The 19,025-nt window shown below is 41.9% G+C and overlaps 1 protein-coding gene across 3 annotated transcripts in view; it reads left to right on the plus strand.

Annotated features, from left to right (window-relative positions):
• The window catches only part of golga1 (golgin A1), a 77,053-nt gene that overhangs the window by 8,022 nt on the left and 50,006 nt on the right, over positions 1 to 19,025 (plus strand). For all 3 annotated transcript variants that reach the window (XM_085965643.1, XM_085965644.1, XM_085965645.1), the window contains exons 3-6: positions 1,424 to 1,514; positions 14,727 to 14,801; positions 15,157 to 15,254; positions 17,568 to 17,600. In XM_085965643.1, coding sequence (XP_085821769.1) covers positions 1,424 to 1,514; positions 14,727 to 14,801; positions 15,157 to 15,254; positions 17,568 to 17,600 — 297 coding nt within the window. The remainder of the gene's footprint in view (positions 1 to 1,423; positions 1,515 to 14,726; positions 14,802 to 15,156; positions 15,255 to 17,567; positions 17,601 to 19,025) is intronic.

Raw genomic sequence — 19,025 nt, forward strand, 5'->3', positions numbered from 1 at the left:
GGTATTGCATCACCAGCATGGAGTCGACACATTCAGGAGATGAGGGAGAAAAAAATGGTGGAAAAAGGAGAAATAAACAAAAAAAATCTGTTTCACTCTGGCATAACAAATGGGTAGATGAATGATACATTAGTGCTAACATTAGAAAAACATATTAGAAAATGAAGGCATATATTCATTAGAATCATCAAAATTTTTTCTAATTGATTTTCACCATAAACCTTTTTTTTACCCAGATTTGCCTAAAAACGCTGCAAATTCCTGCTGTTTTCCTATCTAATATCAGGGTGTGCTTTGCATATCTGATGTCAGCATACATGCTGACATCATGGATGTAATATGTGTGCATCTCTGGGCCTGATTGCCCAAACGAAATGGAGGCTTTGCAGTTAGTATTTTTGTTCAGGGCACTCATATTTCAAATTAACTTTTCCATATAGAATATAGGCTACCGGTGCAACCAACATGACAAAAAACAGGTGGTAAACTTATGGCAATTCAGTCCAAAACTGACACGTATGGTTTATACTCCTTCTACTTGTATCAGACTCACAAATCCTAGTGTTCAGCCCTGCCTTTCTCCTGTGTTTTTCCTGCTTTAGTGCAACTTCAAATGTCAGACATATTTTATCCCGTAAGATAAACTGCATTGTTGTGGTTTCTGCCACCTTTTATACGAATGTGTGCCACTTCGTGTGATTTATGCTTTCCATGTTCCTCTGTCTGTAAATCTGGCTGTGAACACAAGCCAGCTAGTACTTTTGGAACCATCGTTGAGACCTAAAAAAGCTGCGTCTATTAGCTGTGAAAATAATTGTGGGTTATACTTTTGCTTGTTTTAGTGATGGTCCAAATAAATGCCAATTTCCCTCCCCCCAATTTACCTGAGGGTTTTCGAGTCAAACTTTTCTCCCTGATTGCCAGTTTTTGATGCTAAAATTTGAACGTGAAAAACACTTAAAAATGGGTTTTTAAATTTGCAATAAAAAACAACTTTAATTATGCAGTAAGGCGGTTCAGGAAAAAACCTGGATTCAGCAGCTGATGCCTTCAATGTTTGAGTCATCAATGACTGCATGGCAAACTGTATAGTCTACCTGTATTGAGGTGTATGCAGCAGACCAAAGTTCAAGCAAGTAATGTTGACATTCGGTAAAGCACTAGTGACGCAACACTTGGAGCATTGTATCCAATAGTAGTCACTGTACTTGCAAAAATATAGTAAAGGGATTAGAGAAAGAGTTTGCTTCTAGGTTTTAGATCACTGCATAGGGACTCGGGAAGTGAACCCACTTCTAATTTGGGGAAAGTAAATTAAAGCGATCTGTGTTTCTTTGTAACACTCAGTTTAAATGGGAGAAATATATGAACCAGATAATCTGTAATTATCCCAAATTTTTGACTTTCCCCCCTCTTTTGTCAGGCCTCTGACAGTAGCTGTTCTCGAGAGGATCTGTTGTCTCAGCTGCTACGCCGAAATGACCAAGTTCGAAAGCTGGAAGTCAAACTGTCAGGTACCTGCTTTAATCTGCAAATATCAGTTTGCATGTTGCATTCACCATTACATTTTATTTCTGCACTAAAATGTCTCCTAAGATAAGAGAATTAAAAAATGGAGGAGTACTTCATATTGAAATTGCTTCACTAAATTTACCTTTTTAAGAAGTCAGTGATGATGATTTTCTATAAATTGGATGCACGCTACTGTTTAGAATGATTTGTTTGTAAAGCGTCGTTTGTGAGTTTTGACCTATATCTAATTTTGAAAATAAACTAAGATGCTGTATCTCCTTGTAGCTTATTGTCTTAATATATGAAACAGATAATCTGTAATTATTCCAAATTATTTTTGATCTTTTTCTCTCTTTTGTACAGCCTCTGATGGCAGTGTGATTAAAGACCTGTATTTGGTCTTCAGTGCAGTATTCTGTATGTTCGGTCCATAATGGTGGGTGGGGTCAAAGACTGTTTTCAAGTTTTCTTTCATATATACAGGAAACTCTTTTTTATCCGGCACTGACGGGACCGGCATGGTGCCGGTTTATCAAAAAGTCTGGATTACAGAGAGGTATAGTAAAAGGTATGAGAGCTCCGTACACAGCAACAGATCCAGGCTTCCCTGTTGCTTAGCAACAGGTGCAGGAACCCCAGCCACAAGATCCAGGCTTCCCTGTTACTTAGCAACAGGTGCAGGAACCCCAGCCACAAGATCCAGGCATCCCTGTTGCTTAGCAACAGGTGCAGGAACCCCAGTTACACAGCCACAGATCCAGGAACGGCCACTAATATGAAGTAAAACTTACCTGAACCTACTCCTGAATTTTGCCGGATAACAGAGATTTCCGGTTATTTAGGTGCCGGTAATTCGAGAGTCTCCTGTACATCATCTTTTCCTCACTGGTGTTATTGCCACCTTTGGTCACTATAATCACAGTCATGCCCATAGAATACTATGTATTTCATTGTGCTGTGCTGCACCTATAGTTAGTGTGTGCATTTTTAAGCAAAGGCCTAATTTGCTTTACCATTTAACAGGTAGAATGTTATTTCTAAGCTTGTGTTTGTTTCTCTTTCTTGCCAGATATCTTTAGAGTTGTGCTGTAAATTATATTCATCAAACAGTAGATTAGAGCAGGACCTTTCTGCATGTGATGTTTCTGGTCTATTTAATAATTATTTTATTGTCAATTGGTTTGTGACCCTGTCCAATGAAATAGTACATTGGTGCCACAAACATGGGCTGTGCCACTGAAGGCTGCTTACCACAAAGAGGGGAATTCCGAGAATGAGTGAACTCGCAGCACTCCAGAATTTCTCATTGTCCCCGGCTACATCGTGGTGCAGTCTCAGGCAAATGCCTGGGTGCAGGTTACCCATCATCTTGGGCAAGAATTGAATCTTGACAGGTGGAGGAGCTCAAAGGGTGGGGGAGAACATTTTCCAAAATGTGATGTAAGCATCCATTTCAGCTTAAGATATCTTGATTTGACAAAACAAAGAGATGTGAAGAATATATTCATATAGAGACTTATGAAATAACATTTTATCTTTTAAATAGTCATATATTCAAATTGTGATTTTATGTGAATTGAACTTAAATGTGCTTTGTTTACATGGGAGAGTCAATTCAGTTCCGATCAACAGGTCACATATCTTGTATATCCTGTTGACAAGGCACCTTGATACTAAAGCAAGGATGTACATCATACTGCAGGAAACTTTGTGCTATCCGGCACCGACGGGACCGAGCTGTTGCCGTTAGATCAAAACTGCCGGACAAACCAGCGCCAATGTTGAAACATACGGAGATTTTCAGCTCCGTGTGAATCAACAAACCCTGTTGCTTAGCAACAGCTTCAAAACAGTCGGCTGCAGCTTAAAAGCGTCTCTTGCTGAAGCTGTTGCTTAGCTACAGACCTTGCAGAGCCTGACTGGAAAAAAAAAAGCAACGAGAAGTAAAAAAACTTATAGGAAACGGCTCCTGAATTTTGCCGGTAGATAGAGGTTTCTGGACTTATAACCTCTGGATAAACCAAAGTTTCCTGTACTATCAAATTCCTGTGCAGCTTGAGTTCTGTGCTGTACAATAGGGCTTAAAACCTCATTGTTTTGTACAGGTGTGATTTGTAAATGTCTTAAACATGGCACATGTAAAGCATGTGTTTTCATTTCAGAGTGGAGCCATTTGCAGTAGACATTGTGCACTCTGAAGCAGAATAGGAACGCATTTGAGATAAACTGAATTAGCAGCCCTCCTGATGGCCGAAGTTAAATCATTGTCTGAAATAACAACAGAAAATGCTGGTAATACTCAGCAGGCCAGGCAGCATCCGTGGAGAGAGAAACCGGGTTAACGTTTCAGGCCTGGGACCCTTCATCAGAACTGGAAATGTAACAGATATTAAGCAGGTGCAGAGACAGGGGGGGAGGGGTTTAGGAGGGGAGGAAGGAATTGAAAGAACATGCTGTGAAAATGTTGCAAATGGGAATGGCAAAATCATACTGCATGAAAAATGGGGGCAGGGATTATTATCTGAAATTGTTGAACTCCATGTTGAGTCCGGCAGGCTGTAAAGTGCCCAATCGAAAGATGAGGTGCTGTTCCTCGAGCTTACGTTGAGCTTCATTAGAACAATGTATTAGGCCGAGGACAGAGAGATCAGAGCGGGAGTGAAGTGGAAGTGGAGAATTAAAGTGACAGGCAACCGGAAGCTCAGGGTCACCCTTACGGACTGAACGGAGGTGTTCCGCAAAGCGGTCGCCCAATCTGCGTTTGGTCTCTTTTTGCTATTATATTAAATCATTGTCTCTCAGTTATGCAGACCAAGAAGGGCTATGATTGATATTGTGTGTATTTGAGGGAAGTCAGTAGGAACAGGGATTATCTCACGCTGTTTATTATATATGAAGGAAGCCTGATAAATAATTCACAACAAAGCAGTGAGGTAATTGTGGAGATCCTCCTTGCACAAGTATAATAAAAGGCCTATTTCTATAGTAATGGATAATGGGTGATAATGTTGCCCATTCCCACTGTTTGAATAAAGTATCTGTTTATATAACAGATGAAATCTACTTTGTAAGTCATAGCAAGATTATGGCCTGTAAGACAGTAACTTGTACACCATTCAATTTGATATGACTTGTACAACAACAACATGCATTTATAAAACACCTTTAACGTATTAAAACATCCCAAGGTGCTTCACAGGAGCGATTATCAAACAAAATTTGACACCGAGGTGTTGGAACAGGTGGTCAAAGAGGTAGTTTTTAAGGAGCGTCTTAAATGATGGAGAAAGAGTTGGAGAGCCAGAGAGGTTAATGCAGGGAATTCCAGAACTAAGGGCCTAGGCAGCTGAAGGCATGGCCGCCAGTGGTGGGGCGATGGAAATCGGGGATGCGCAAGAGGCCAGAATTGGAGGAACGCAGAGATCTCGGAGGGTTGTAGGACTGGAGGTGGTTATAGAGATGGTGAAGGACGAGGCCTTGGAAGGATTTGAAAACATGGATGAGAATTTAAAATTTGAGGCATGGCCAGACCAGGAGCCAATGTAGATCACTGAGCACAGGGGTGATGGGTGAATGGGACTTGGTGCGGGTTCGGAGGAGTTGAAGTCTACGGAAGGTGCAAGGTGGGAGAGCGGCCAAGAGAGCATTGGAATAGTCGAGTCTGGAGGTAACAAAGGCATGGAGGCATCGCTATCTATTCTCCTCTTAACTGTGTTTAATTGTCCTCATATCTGGATGTGGGTTCCTTTCTCTGGTTGGAAAGGATAGAGAGAAACTGTTTAGGGCCCATTGCAGCAATGACAAATTGACTAGTGTAAGAGGTTAAGGACTATGGTAAACTCCACAGAGGTTGGGAGAGAGGTTGGAACCTATGCTCACAGTGAAAGCAAAATGTTAAAGAAGATGTACAGTAAATTATAGTTGCACCATCTTCCCCAGTTTCACATGGAACAACAATATAGGAACAGAAGTAGGCCATTCAGCCCCTCAAGCTTCTTCCACCATTCATTTAGATCATGGCTGATCTGTATCTTAACTCCATCTACCTGGAACCTTGGTTCCGTAACCCTTAATACCCTTGCCTAACAAAAATCTATCAATCGTAGTTCTTAAATTTCAAATTGACCTAACCTCAACAGCTTTTTGGGGCAGAGAGTTCAGAGTTCCGCTACCCTTTGTGTGAAGAAGTGCTTTCTGACATCACCCCTGAACTGTCTAGCTCTACTTTTAAGGCGGTGCCCAGAACTGAACGCAATACTCCAGATGGGGGTCTCACCAGAGCTCTGTACCGCTGTAACGTAACCGCCACCCCTTTGTATTCCAGCCCTCTTAAGATAAAGGCCCAACATTTCAAAAGCCTTTTCAATAATTGATTGTACCTGTCCACAAGCAGTTTGTGATTTCTGTACTTGGATCCCTAAATCACTTTGCTCATCCACAGCTCCAAGCTTCTTGCCATTTAGAAAATAAAATTTTAAAACACAGGGATATCTTTATTGAAAGAAAGAAAGACTTGCATTTATATAGCGCCCTTCACGACCACCAGACATCCCAAATGCACTTTACAGCCAATGAAGTACTTTTTTGAAGTGTAGTCATTGTTGTAATGTAGGAAACGCAGCAGGCAATTTGCACACAGCAAGCTCCCACAAACAGCAAATGTGATAATGACCAGATAATCTGTTTTAGTGATGTTGATTGACGGATAAATATTGGCCAGGACACCGGGGATAACTCCCCTGCTCTTCAAAATAGTGCCATAGGATCTTTTACGTCCACCTGAGAGAGCAGACGGGGTCTCAGTTTAACGTCTCATCCGAAAGACAGCACCTCCGACAGTGCAGCACTCCCTCAGTACTGCACTGGAGTGTCGGCTGAGATTTTTGTGCTCAAGTCTCTGGAGTTGGACATGAACCCACAACCTTCTGACTCAGGCGAGGGTGGTACCACTGAGCCATGGCTGACACTGTTTGGACTTTATAGTACTTGTCTTCTAGGGTAAATTTTGAGTCTATCTGAATGTTTTTGATAAATTTATTGGATTGTTCTGTGAAAGAAATGAGGTGTGGTGTACATTGCTGGAGTTCAAGAAAGCTGTTGACAAACCGATGAAAGATGTTATCAAATTCTCCGCAGCCATTTTGAAGCTTTAGCTTTAGCTACTGCATTATTAATGCAATCCAGTCCGGATCCATTTTTAATGTTAACATGATCTTTCAACACATTTTGTGTTGATGTGGCATCCATGAATATGTGCTGGGAGAACTAGGAACTGTTAGCAGTTCATCTGCTGGGTGTGTGAGGTGCTGCAGTCTTGAACTGGTATCTTGGAGATTAACTTGTCGGCTGTTTGGAAGGGTTGAGAACATGGTCAGATTGTTATCGAATTGTATTTGTGATTTTCCTAACTCACTGAAACATGGTAACATCTTGTTGCACAGGAAATGAAACTTTTTTTTGTCAAAGCGATGGTAACGGTTATGTGCTATGATACTTTGTACCGTAAATCAAAGTACTTCACCTTGTGAAGTGTCACTAATAAAATTAACTTTTCAAATAATAGTTTCCTTATTTATTTACTTTAGAGTGTATACTTGCCCTTGGACCTTTGCATTAGAATAGTAAGGTATGGAGAGTCTCTAAGGAACACGAGACTAAGGTTTCAGGAGATGTTTTAATTGTTTTCCATTCGATTTGAGGTTTTTGCATCATGACATGCTTCACCACTTATACCATATTCATTTATGATTTGCTTAGAAGTGGGGTGCTACAATTAGCTGACTGCTTTAATTTGTTTACAAATGCAAAGCAGCAAGTTGGAGGCAGTAATCTAAAAGGTTCAAATGATGTTGACAGACCACTTAGGTTTCTGCTTTATAGTATTATTATTGAACTCCCTCGATTGGGTTGCAGCCTTGTAACTCTCGCCTCTCTAAAGTGTTCAGAGTGTTCCTCTTCACATGGACCTGACGCCCTGCCAAACTGCTGTGACAGTGAAGCAACTGGTAGTTTTTTGTTCATTTTCTGAAACTGATGTGAAGTGCTAACTTTTCCATTAAGCTGCTTGTGTATTTCTGGTTCTGCTCAGGATCAAAATTGTCGTCTTCGAATCATAGAATGGTTACAGCACGGAAGATGGTCATTCAGCCCGTCGAACCCGTGCCAGCTCTCTGCAAGAGCACTTCAGCTAGTCCCGCTAACCCCGCCCTTTCCCCATAGCCCTGCAATTTTTTTTTCCTTCAGGTACTTATCTAACTCCCTTTTGAAAGCCGTGATTGAGTCTGCCTCCACCACCCTTTCAGGCAGTGCATTCCAGATCCTAACCACTCGCTGAGTAAAAAAAGTTTTTCCTCATGTTGCCTTTGGTTCTTCTGCCAATCACCTTAAATCTGTGTCCTCTGGTTCTCGACTCTTCCGCCAATGGGAACAGTTTCTCTCTATCTACTCTGTCCAGACCCCTCATGATTTTGAACACCTCCAGCAAATCTCCTCTCAATCTTCTCTGCTCCAAGGAGAACAACCCCAGCTTCTCCAGTCTATCCACGCAACTGAAGTCTTGATGATGTCACAAGAAGAATGCTGCAATATTATTCCACCGTCAGTTAGGAGTAAGGGTAGAAATGCTAAATAGATTTTTGGTCTTCTCTTGTTCTGTTCAAGTGTTTTGTGCGCATTGTTGGTTGAACAAGGTTTCACTTTTTTCTGTATTTAAAATGATCTCTGAGTTGTCCAGTGATTGGGACACCAGTGTTTGGTGCAGTTTTAGTGAAGAACACACCAAGTTGCTGTAGGGAGAGAACATAAGAATTAGCAGCAGGAGTAGGCCATACGGCCCCTCGAGCCTGCTCCGCCAGTCAATAAGATCATGGCTCAACCTCCACTCCACTTTCCTGCCCTATCCCCATACCCCTTGATTCCTCTAGAGTCTCAAAATCTACTGATCTTAGCCTTGAATATACTCAACGACTGAGCATCCACAGCCCTTTGGGGCCACAAATTCCAAAGTTCACAACCCTCTGAGTGAAGAAATTCCTCCTCACCTCCGTCTTAAATGGCTGACCCCTTATCCTGAGACTATGCCCCCTAGTTCTAGACTGTCCAGCCAGGGGAAACAATCTCTCAGCATCTATCTTGTCAACCCCCCTCAGAATCGGGTATGCTTCAATGAGATCACCTCTCATTCTTCTAAACACCAGAGAGTATAGGCCCAATCTACTCGATCTCTCCTCATAGGACAACCCTCTCATCCCAGGAATCAATCTAGTAAACCTTCGTTGCACCGCCTCTAAGGCAAGTATATCCTTCCTTGGATAAGGAGACCAAAACTGTGCACAGTACTCCAGGTGTGGTCTCACCAAAGCCCTGTACAATTGTAGCAACACTTCCTTACTCTTGTACTCCAAACCTCTAGCAATAAAGGCCAACAGGCCATTAGCCTTCCTAATTGCTTGCTGTATCTGTATGCTAATTATCTGTGTTTCGTGTACTAGGACACCCAAATCTCTGAACACCAACATTTAATAGTTTCTCACCATTTCAAAAATATTCTGTTTTTCTATTCTTCCCACGAAAGTGAATAACCTCACATTTCCCCATATTATACTCCATCTGCCACCTTATTGCCCACTCACTTAACATAGATACATAGAAGATAGGAGCAGGAGTAGGCCATTCGGCCCCTTGAGCCTGCTCCGCCATTCAATGTGATCATGGCTGATCATCCAAATTCAGTACCCAGTCCCTGTCTATATCCCTTTGCAGGCTCTTTGTGTCCTCCTCACAGCTTACTTTTCCACCTAGCTTTGTATCGTCAGCAAATTTGGATACATTGCACTGGGTCCCTTCATCTAAGTCATTAATATAGATTGTAAGTAGCTGAGGCCCAAGCACTGATCCTTGCGGCACCCCACTATCTGAAAATGCGACACTGAACCCTACCAATCTGAACAAAATCATAGAATCATAGAAAGTTACAGCACGGAAGGAGGCCATTTTGGCCCATCATGTCCGTGCCAGTCAACAAAGAGCTGTCCAGCCTAATCCTGCTTCCCAGCTCCAGGTCCGTAATCCTGCAGGTTACAGCATCCCAAGTGCACATCCAAGTACTTTTTAAATGTGGTTAGGGTTCCTGCCTCTGCCACCCTTTCAAGCAGTGAGTTCCAGACCCCCACAATCCTCTGGCTAAAGAAATTTCCCCTCAAATCCCCTCTAAACCTTCCACCAATTACTTTAAATCTGTGCCCCCTGGTTTTTGACCCCTCTGCTAAGGGAAATAGGTCCTTTCTATCCACTTTATCTATGTCCCTCATAATTTTATACACCTCCATAAGGTCTTCCCTCAGCCTCCTCTGTTCCAAGGAAGACAGACCCAGTCAATCCAGTCTTTCCTCATAGCTAAGATTCTCTACTCCCGGCAACATCTTTGTAAATCTCCACTGTACCCTCTGTAGTGCAATTACATCTTTCCTGTAATGTGGTGACCAGAACTGCACGCAGTACTCTAGCTGAGGCCTAACTAGTGTTTTATACAGTTGAAGCATAACCTCCCTGCTCTTGTATTCTGTGCCACGGCTAATAAAGGCAAGCATTCCGTATGCCTTCTTAACCACCTTATCTACCTGGCCTGCTACCTTCAGGGATCTGTGGACATGCACTCCAAGGTCCCTTTGTTCCTCTACACTACTCAGTGTCCTATCATTTAATGTATACTCCCTTTCCTTGTTAGCCCTCCCCAAATGCATTACCTCACACTTCTCCAGATTAAATTCCATTTGCCACTGTTCTGCCCACCTGACCAATTTATTGATATCTTCCTGCAGTCTACAGCTTCCTTCTTCAGCATCAACCACACAGCCGATTTTAGTATCATCTGCAAACTTCTTAATCATACCCCCTATATTCAAGTCTAGATCATTGATACTGTATATACCACAAAAAGCAAGGGTCCTAGTACTGAGCCCTGCAGAACCCCACTGGAAACAGCCTTCCAGTCTCAAAAACACCCATCAACCATTACCCTCTGCTTCCTGTCTCTGAGCCAGTTTTGAATCCAACTTGACACTTTGCCCTGGATCCCATGGGCTTTTAACTTCGTGACCAGTCTGCCATGTGGAACCTTATCAAAAGCCTTGCTAAAGTCCATACATACTACATCAAACGCACTACCCTCATCTACTCTCGTTACCTCCTCACAAAATTCAATCAAGTTTGTCAGACACGACCTTCCCTTAACAAATCCGTGCTGACTATCCTTGATTAATCCGTGTCTTTCTAAATGAAGATTTATCCTGTCCTTCAGAATTCTTTCCAATAATTTTCCCACCACCGAGGTTAGGCTGACTGGCCTGTAATTACTCGGTCTATCCTTTTCTCCCTTTTTAAACAAGGGTACCACATTAGCAGTCCTCTGTCACCACACCTGAAGCCAGAGAGGATTGAAAAATGATGGTCAGGGCCTCTGCTATTCCCTCGTTTGCTTCGCTTAACAGCCTGGGATACATTTCATCCGGGCCTGGAGATTTATCCACTTTTAAAGCTGCTAAACCCCTTAATACTTCCCCTCTCACTATGTTTGTATCAAAATGACCCGTTTATCCCTACTCTCTGTTTTCTGTCTGTTAACCAATCCTCTATCCATGCTAATATATTACCCCTAACCGCATGTGCCCTTATCTTGCGTAACAACCTTTTTTGTGGCACCTTATCGAATGCCTTTTGGAAATCCAAATATACTACATCCACTGGTTCCCCTTTATCTACCCTGTTAGTTACATCCTCAAAAAACTCAACACGATTTCCCTTTCATAAAACCATGTTGACTCTCTAATATGATTTTCTAAGTGCCCTGTTACTACTTCCTTAATAATGGATTCCAGTATTTTCCCGACGACTGATGTCAGGCTAACTAGCCTGTAGTTCCCTGTTTTCTCTCCCCTTCCTTTCTTGAATAGCGGGATTACATTTGCTACCTTCCAATCTGCTGGGACCGTTCCTGAATCTAGGGAATTTTGGAAGATCACAATCAATGCATCCACTATCTCTGTAGCCACCTCTTTTAGAACCCTAGGATGTAGGCCATCAGGTCCAGGGGATTTGTCGGCTTTTAGTCCCATTAGTTTCTCAACTACTTTTTCTCTACTGGTATGAATGACTTCACATTCCTCACTCTCATTAGCCCCTTGGTTCCCCACTATTTTTGGTATACTTTTTGTGTCTTCTGTGAAGACAGATACAAAATATTTGTTTAAAGCCATTTCCTTGCTCCCCATATAATTTCTCCTGTCTCAGCCTCTAAGGGACGAATGCTTGCTTTTGCTACTCTCTCTTCCTTTTTACATACTTGTAGAAGCTCTTACAATTTGTTTTTATATTTCGTACTAATTTACGCTCATTCTATTTTCTCCCTTTTTAATCAATTTTTTGGTCATCCGTTGCTGGGGAGAGGGGGGTAGGATTGCCTAGTAGAGGTCAGGTGCTTCCTCATGGCGAGGGCGAGGGGGAATGTAGGAAAGAATCATCCCTGTTTGATATTGCATGCCTCCTAGTCAGTCTAGTAGCCCTAGAGTGGCAAATTTAGAAGGGGATTACTCTCTTGACTGAGGTGGTAAGCACTCCTTGGAGACTGGGGACAGAATTTAGAGCTTAACCAAAAAGTGGAAACCAGCCACCAAGCAGCTACTATAGGCTATGTGGTAAATCTCTCTGCATGTTGCTGTGATACAGAGCGTACTTGGGATACTAAACACAAAAGATTGTAGATTGTGTACTATTTGTAGTTTTCAAACCACACCTCTAGTATGTAGGTTAAAATAGTGTTTAATATTAACCCCTTAACAACTATAGGGAGAAATTGGGTGAGTAGCGCCACCTGTTAGCGCCTAAAGAGGCAGTCAGTGGCTGTAGCGCCACTGGCTGCGTCTCTGGCGATATTCAGTAGGGGCGCTAATGGTGGCATTAGGCATTTGCGCTGCGCCGCCACCGATGACGTCATCGGTGTGCGCAGTGCCCCGTTCGCGATATTTGGTAGCGAACGCCGCAGTTGCGCTGCTCGCTACCCGCGCCCGTTTCACGGGGCCTTACTGTGCCGGCAGCGGCGCAAGTTAAGGTGGAGGTGCGGGGCGGCTGCTTTTTCAGCGGCCGCTTGCCAGCACCTCCGTCCCCGGCCTCCTAACCCCCCCCCCCCCCGCGGCATTGCTGGCTGTTTCCCGAGAGCCCGGCACTTCTCCTTGGTGCCGGGCTCATTTGCCGGCACTCGCGATCGGGGATCGCGCTGTTGCAGGCACCTCCCCCTTAACAGTGGGAGGAAGGCCTGCAGTACCGCAGCGTGCCGCTGCGACACGTTGCGCTGCGATAATCAGTTTCAGCGCCCTAAAAGGGACGCGGAGCGTCTCGAGCCTCGCCCCGTCTCCCTCGAGGGGCACTGAAACTGAATTTCTGGCGATCGGTATCACTCCAATCGCTCCAGCGACTTTTGTGCCACTTTGGCGCCCCAACCCAATTTCTAGGCCTTAGTCACAATTTTACAGCTTTAAAAAATTGATGTCAAAATTGTCATTTTCTTGGATGTAGTATATTCTTATTGCTTTTTATCATAGACAGAAGTGATTGTTGATAAAACATACATCTCCCTCCCCTGCCTATTTTGTTTCAATTGAGCCTTTTAATCAGAAAGTTCTTTTGAGGCTACATTTTTTTTGTACAAAGCGTTATTGAATATTACAGTACAGGAACAGGCCATCAAACCCGTGCCTGTGGTTTTCTCCACTTAAACCGTCAACCTAATCCCACTCTCCTCACTCCCCATGTCCTTTAATATTTCTCTTTTACGTATATAACTATAATATTTCTCTTTTTAAAAGAATTTATTGACTCTGCTTTAACAATGGTTTGTAGCAGAGAATTCCACATTCTAATCACCCTGTCTATGGAAGGTTTTCTAACCTTGCCTTTAATTCTTTGTGGTTATTTTAAATTTGTGCCCTCCTTGTTACCATCTCAGCAACCAGTGGAAACAAACTAACATTACTTGCCTTATGATAACCTTTCATAATCTTGATCAGGTCACCCTTTTAATCTTCTCGGGCCTAGTGGAAAAAACACACTCCTGCTTGATCCTTGTACACTTTAATATTCCTATTTTTTGAGCAACTTTCCTAATAAAAAAAAAAATGTATTGACTGGGGTTTCAACAATAGTTTGTGGCAGTGAATTTCACATTCTAACCACCCTCTGTGAAGAATATTTTAGTAACATGCCCTTTAATGCTTTTTGTAATTATCTTGAATTTGTGCTCTTCCATTACTGCCTCACCAACCAGTGCAAACATCTGTCATTATTTATCTTACAACCCTGATGAGCTTGGAGACCTCTATCAGGTCACCCCTTAACCTCAAGTCTACATATAAGTGAAACTGTTTATTGCTAAATTGCAGTTATGAAAGATCCTAATCAAATGGGCAAATTGAATGATTGAGTTGTATGTGGTTTGTATCCAAACCTAATTAATTAACAGTAATGTTTGATAAACATCAGTTTTGTTTTCTGCGCAGAGTACAGTGAATCCAATAACTAAGTTTGACATTGTATTAAGATAAAGCTGCTAATGTTTAATGCTGACAGATTTAATTTAAGAAGTGGGTTTGTCTTCACACTTTTGGCTTTACTGAAATACTTTTTCCCAAGTACTGTTTCATTCAATGTTTCTTTAATAGATTCAGTGAGGTGGTTGGTGCGATGTTTTTGTTGGTTTTTAAACTGTTCATAGCTGTGAGAAACCTCCGGTGGGGACATGGTATGTGAGCACAGATTAAATCCATGTGAAATTTAGCATGTTTTCTGAAAGTTCAATATTACAAGTTCAAATGATGACAACTGGTTGAAAAGACTGAAGAAAGATGTTCCACATGGATTACAGTCAATGTGATTCTTCCAGTAGTTCAAACAGATGTTTCAAACCGATTCAGTCTTTAAACTCAACAGGCTCCAGCATATATTCTAACATTTACTTCCCCTAATATGCTATGTTTGTTAGTCCCAGAGTAGATCTTTCTGTTTACCATTAACATGTTAAGGGGAAGCCAGCAACACATGTTCTCCTTAACAGTAATGATTTTCTGTTGGGGAAAATCATTTACATCCTTCACTCATGATTATCCTGTTTTCTTTTTTGCCTGTTTTGAACTCCTGGCCTGCGTCCCCTCTTCCCCTAACACAAGATTATGCTGAGCAACTGCGAAATTTGCAGAAGACAAAAGAGAAGCTTGAAATTGCATTAGAAAAACATCAGGATTGTACGTACTTTGATTTTATTGTTTCTATATTAGTCGTTCAATTTCATTGACTTTTTCAGATGGTAATTCATTTCTTTCTCTCATTAATTACATGTAAAAAATAATTAAAGCCAGAAACCTTTCTTAATTATTTTATTTGCTACTGGTGTCTTCCAAGACATGGTTAACAATATGATTCCATTGTAGAAAACTACGGAAGAACATTTGCAAAAGACTTTTCCAAAAGAACCAAAATATATTAATTTTAGAATAGAAAGTGTATTGATAAATTAATGAAAGGACATTATAGTTAGATGCTTAGTGCAGTTCCATTTACTGCAAGGCAGTAATATTTTGTATTTCAAATTTTAATCAGCCTCAATGAGGAAACTTCAAGAGCAGAATGAGGCATATCAAGCCAACAGAGCAAAGATGGCAGAGGGAATGGCACTAGCCTTGGAAAAGAAGGATCAGGTAACCTATGCCAATATTGCAGAATCAAGTTAACATTATGCTATGCTACAACTAAAATTTAGTCTGAAGTAGCTGTGCAACATGGCATGTATGATAGATGATAATTGCAGCTTTTAAAATCATTCTAGAATTCCTTGCAGATAAAATCTGCTCATTTTTTGGAACCAGAAAAATACATTCTGCTTTCCTAAAGAGTTACAAAAGGGATTTATTTTTTATTAATTGATGTAGAAACATAGAAACATAGAAAAATAGGAGCAGGAGTAGGCTATTCGAACCTGCTCCGCCATTCAATATGATCATGGCTGATCCTCTATCTCAATACCCTATTCCCGCTCTCTCCCCATACCCCTTGATGCCTTTTGCGTCTAGAAATCTATCTATCTCCTCCTTAAATATATTCAGTGACTTGGCCTCCACAGCCTACTGTGGTAGAGAATTCCACAGGTTTCCACAGGAAGACATTTCTTGTTTCAGTCCTAAATGTCCTACCCTGTATCCTGAGACTGTGACCCCTTGTTCTTGACCCCCCCCAGCCAGGGGAAACATCCTCCCTGCATCCAGTCTGTCTAGCCCTGTCAGAATTTTATACATTTCAATGAGATCCCCTCTCATTCTTCTAAACTCTCGTGAATACAGGCCTAGTCGACCCAATCTCTCCTCATACGACAGTCCTGCCATCCCAGGAATCAGTCTGGTGAACCTTCGCTGCACTCCCTCTATGGCAAGTATATCCTTTCCTGGGTAAGGAGACCAAAACTGCACACACTACTCCAGGTGTGGTCTCACCAAGGCCCTGTATAACTAGTAAGACATCCTTGCTCCTGTACTCAAAGCCTCTTGCAGTGAACGCCAACATACCATTTGCCTTCCTAATTGCTTGCTGCACCTGCATGTTTGCTTTCAGTGACTGTACAAGGACACCCAGGTCCTTTTGTATATCATAATTTCTCAATCTATCACCATTTAAATAATACTCTGCCTTTCTGTTTTTCCTACCGAAGTGGATAACTTCACATTTATCCACGTTATACTGCATCTGCCATGTATTTGCCCACTCACTCAACTTGTCTAAATCGCTTTGAAGCCTCTTTGCATCCTCCTCACAACTCACAATCCCACCTAGTTTCGTGTCGTCAACAAACTTGGAAATATTACATTTGGTTCCATTATCCAAATCATTGATATATATTGTGAGTAGCTGGGGCCCAAGTACTGATCACTGCGGTACCCCACTAGTCACCGCCTGCCATCCCGAAAAAGACCCATTTATTCTTACTCTCTGTTTCCTGTCTGTTAACCAATTTTCAATCCATGTCAGTATATTACCCCCAATTCCATGTGCTTTAATTTTGCACACTAACCTCTTATGTGGAACTTTATCAAAGGCCTTCTGAAAATCCAAATACACCACATCCCCTGGTTCTCCCTTATCCTACCAGTTACATCCTCAAAAGACTCCAGTAGGTTTGTCAAACACGATTTCCCTTTCATAAATCCATGTTGACTTTGTCTAATCCCGTTGATATTTTCTAAGTGTCCTGTTATCACATCTTTTATAATAGACTCTAGCATTTTCCCTATGACTGATGTTAGGCTAACCGGTCTGTAGTTCCCTGTTTTCTCTCTCCCTCCTTTTTTAAATAATGGAGTTACATTTGCCACCCTCCGATCTGCAGGAACTGTTCCATAATCTCTTTTTTTCATAATTTAATTTAATTGGGCCGGGTAACGCGCTTGGCGGGCTTAATAGGCCCCATTAAAGTAAGTTCATTTTCAGCAGCGGGATGTCTCGCTTTAATTTCTCCCCCAGAGCAGCACCCCATGCTACAGCTGAAACTGCAGTCCACTGCTTTACATAGAAACATAGAAGATAGGAGTAGGCCATTCGGCCCCTTGAGCCTGCTCCGCCATTCAATGAGATCATGGCTGTTCCTGCCTTCTCTCCATATCCCTTGATCCCTTTAAGCTTTGAGCTTTGCAATAAGAAGCACACATGAATGGCACAGTTAATAGTGTATTTTTTCATTTTTTATGGAAAGCTTCTTTCCATTGGATGGAGCTGCTAAAATTGGGAACGTGTATATATACCCTGCCCCAGTTCATTGCACAGTGCTTCAGGATACCAATGCACTGTGCCACCATGACTGTCCAAGAAATAAATGTATGCCATATAGATCAGTCAAGGGACCCAACTTATAGATTCCCTAAATATCTTGTTAATTTATGTGCATTAATTTTAAGTCCATAAGTAATTTGTTTTGAAATTGTAATTTGGAAAAGGAAAAAAATAATTGTCATTTTTATTTTCAGGACTGGATGGTGAAAGTTTCAATTCTTGAAAAGGTAGTGCATTTTTACAAAGCTTTTTTGGTATTGCCTATTATTATGAACTGCTCAATTAAATGAAAATGATAAACTGGCTGGTTGAAGAGAAATAAGAATGGTGATATTTAATTGTTTGATTTTCTGATTATACACCCTGGGCCAGAACCTAGTCTGCTGTAAGCACCAGTCAGGAAATGGTGTTCATGCTCTCCACGATTTTCTGGCAGCCATTTTGTACTCGGCAAACAATGATTAGACGAATGATGGGTAATCTATTTTTGGTGGAATTGGATGAGGGAGGATTAACGATATGACGGCATCGCAGCTTCACCGTGACAGGACTCCCCAAGGTTGAAGGAGTCCTAGATTGCAACCATGTGGTCATATGTGCTCCCTTCTTCAATGCCTTTACCAATGTCAACAGGAAAGAATTCCACTTGTTTAATGCCCAGCTTGTCTACACACAGCAGTATCACATCATGCATGCTTGCTTTCCTGATAGCTGTCATAATGCCTTCATTTTAAGGCATTCTACTGTGCCAACCTTCTTTTATTTATTACCTCCATTATTGTTTTATCCTACGACTACCAGGATGATAGAAGGCAAATTAGATAGACTGTGGTATTTTTTTCCATCTAGCAACCCCTATGTTTCAGCAATGACTTCTTATACTTGTGTGCCTTCCCATGACAACAGCTAGCACTGATATAATGAGGTCAATTCTGCCACCAGAGTCACCATAGAGTACACCATTGCAATTTTGAAGGCACATTTAAGGTGCAAGGATCGATCTGCAGTACAGTCTAGCCATGGTCTTGAAGAGCTGTGTAGCTGCATGCTACACAACTTTGCCTTACAAACCGGCCTCCTCTGAAGACCCTGGAGGGAAAAAAGCATCCAAAGGCAGCAGGGGGATCAGCCTGAGGAGTGGAAGGGGATTCAGAGGACAATCCATTGATCCCTGCAAGACACATTCAAGCCAATCTTGTATTATTAGACCCTCACTTGACCACATTTGACCAATGCTTCAGCAGTATAGTTTAAGTCTTACCCCTTCGCACCACAAAGATGCCGCCATCTACACATCCTTCTCTTGGACTTAAACACACACAGCTTGCATTCAAGCCATCTCATCAAAGCCACTTCCTAACCTTGCCAAGGACAATGCCTGCATACACAATTATTTCTGATCATGTGCTTCCCTTTGGTGTTAGTTTGTGACATGTGAGCTACTAACATTCCTAGATGATGTCTGAATGGCAGGAGTGTATGAAATGGCCAGCTGCTGTGGGTCAAATGAAGCCTCTTTGGAATGAGGTGGCCCTTGTCTTCTGGAAGCTAAGTCCAAGATGAACCTGTAACTGGCCCTGCCTCCCTTCTGTCACCTGTGCAGGTATTTTGTGAGGCATATTTAGAGAAGGAAGATAGGTTAGAACAGGTTG

The sequence above is a fragment of the Somniosus microcephalus genome, chromosome 23 (genome assembly GCF_052327205.1).
Source record: "Somniosus microcephalus isolate GS21.2 chromosome 23, FLI_Smic_1.0, whole genome shotgun sequence".
Classification (NCBI taxonomy): Eukaryota; Metazoa; Chordata; class Chondrichthyes; order Squaliformes; family Somniosidae; genus Somniosus; species Somniosus microcephalus.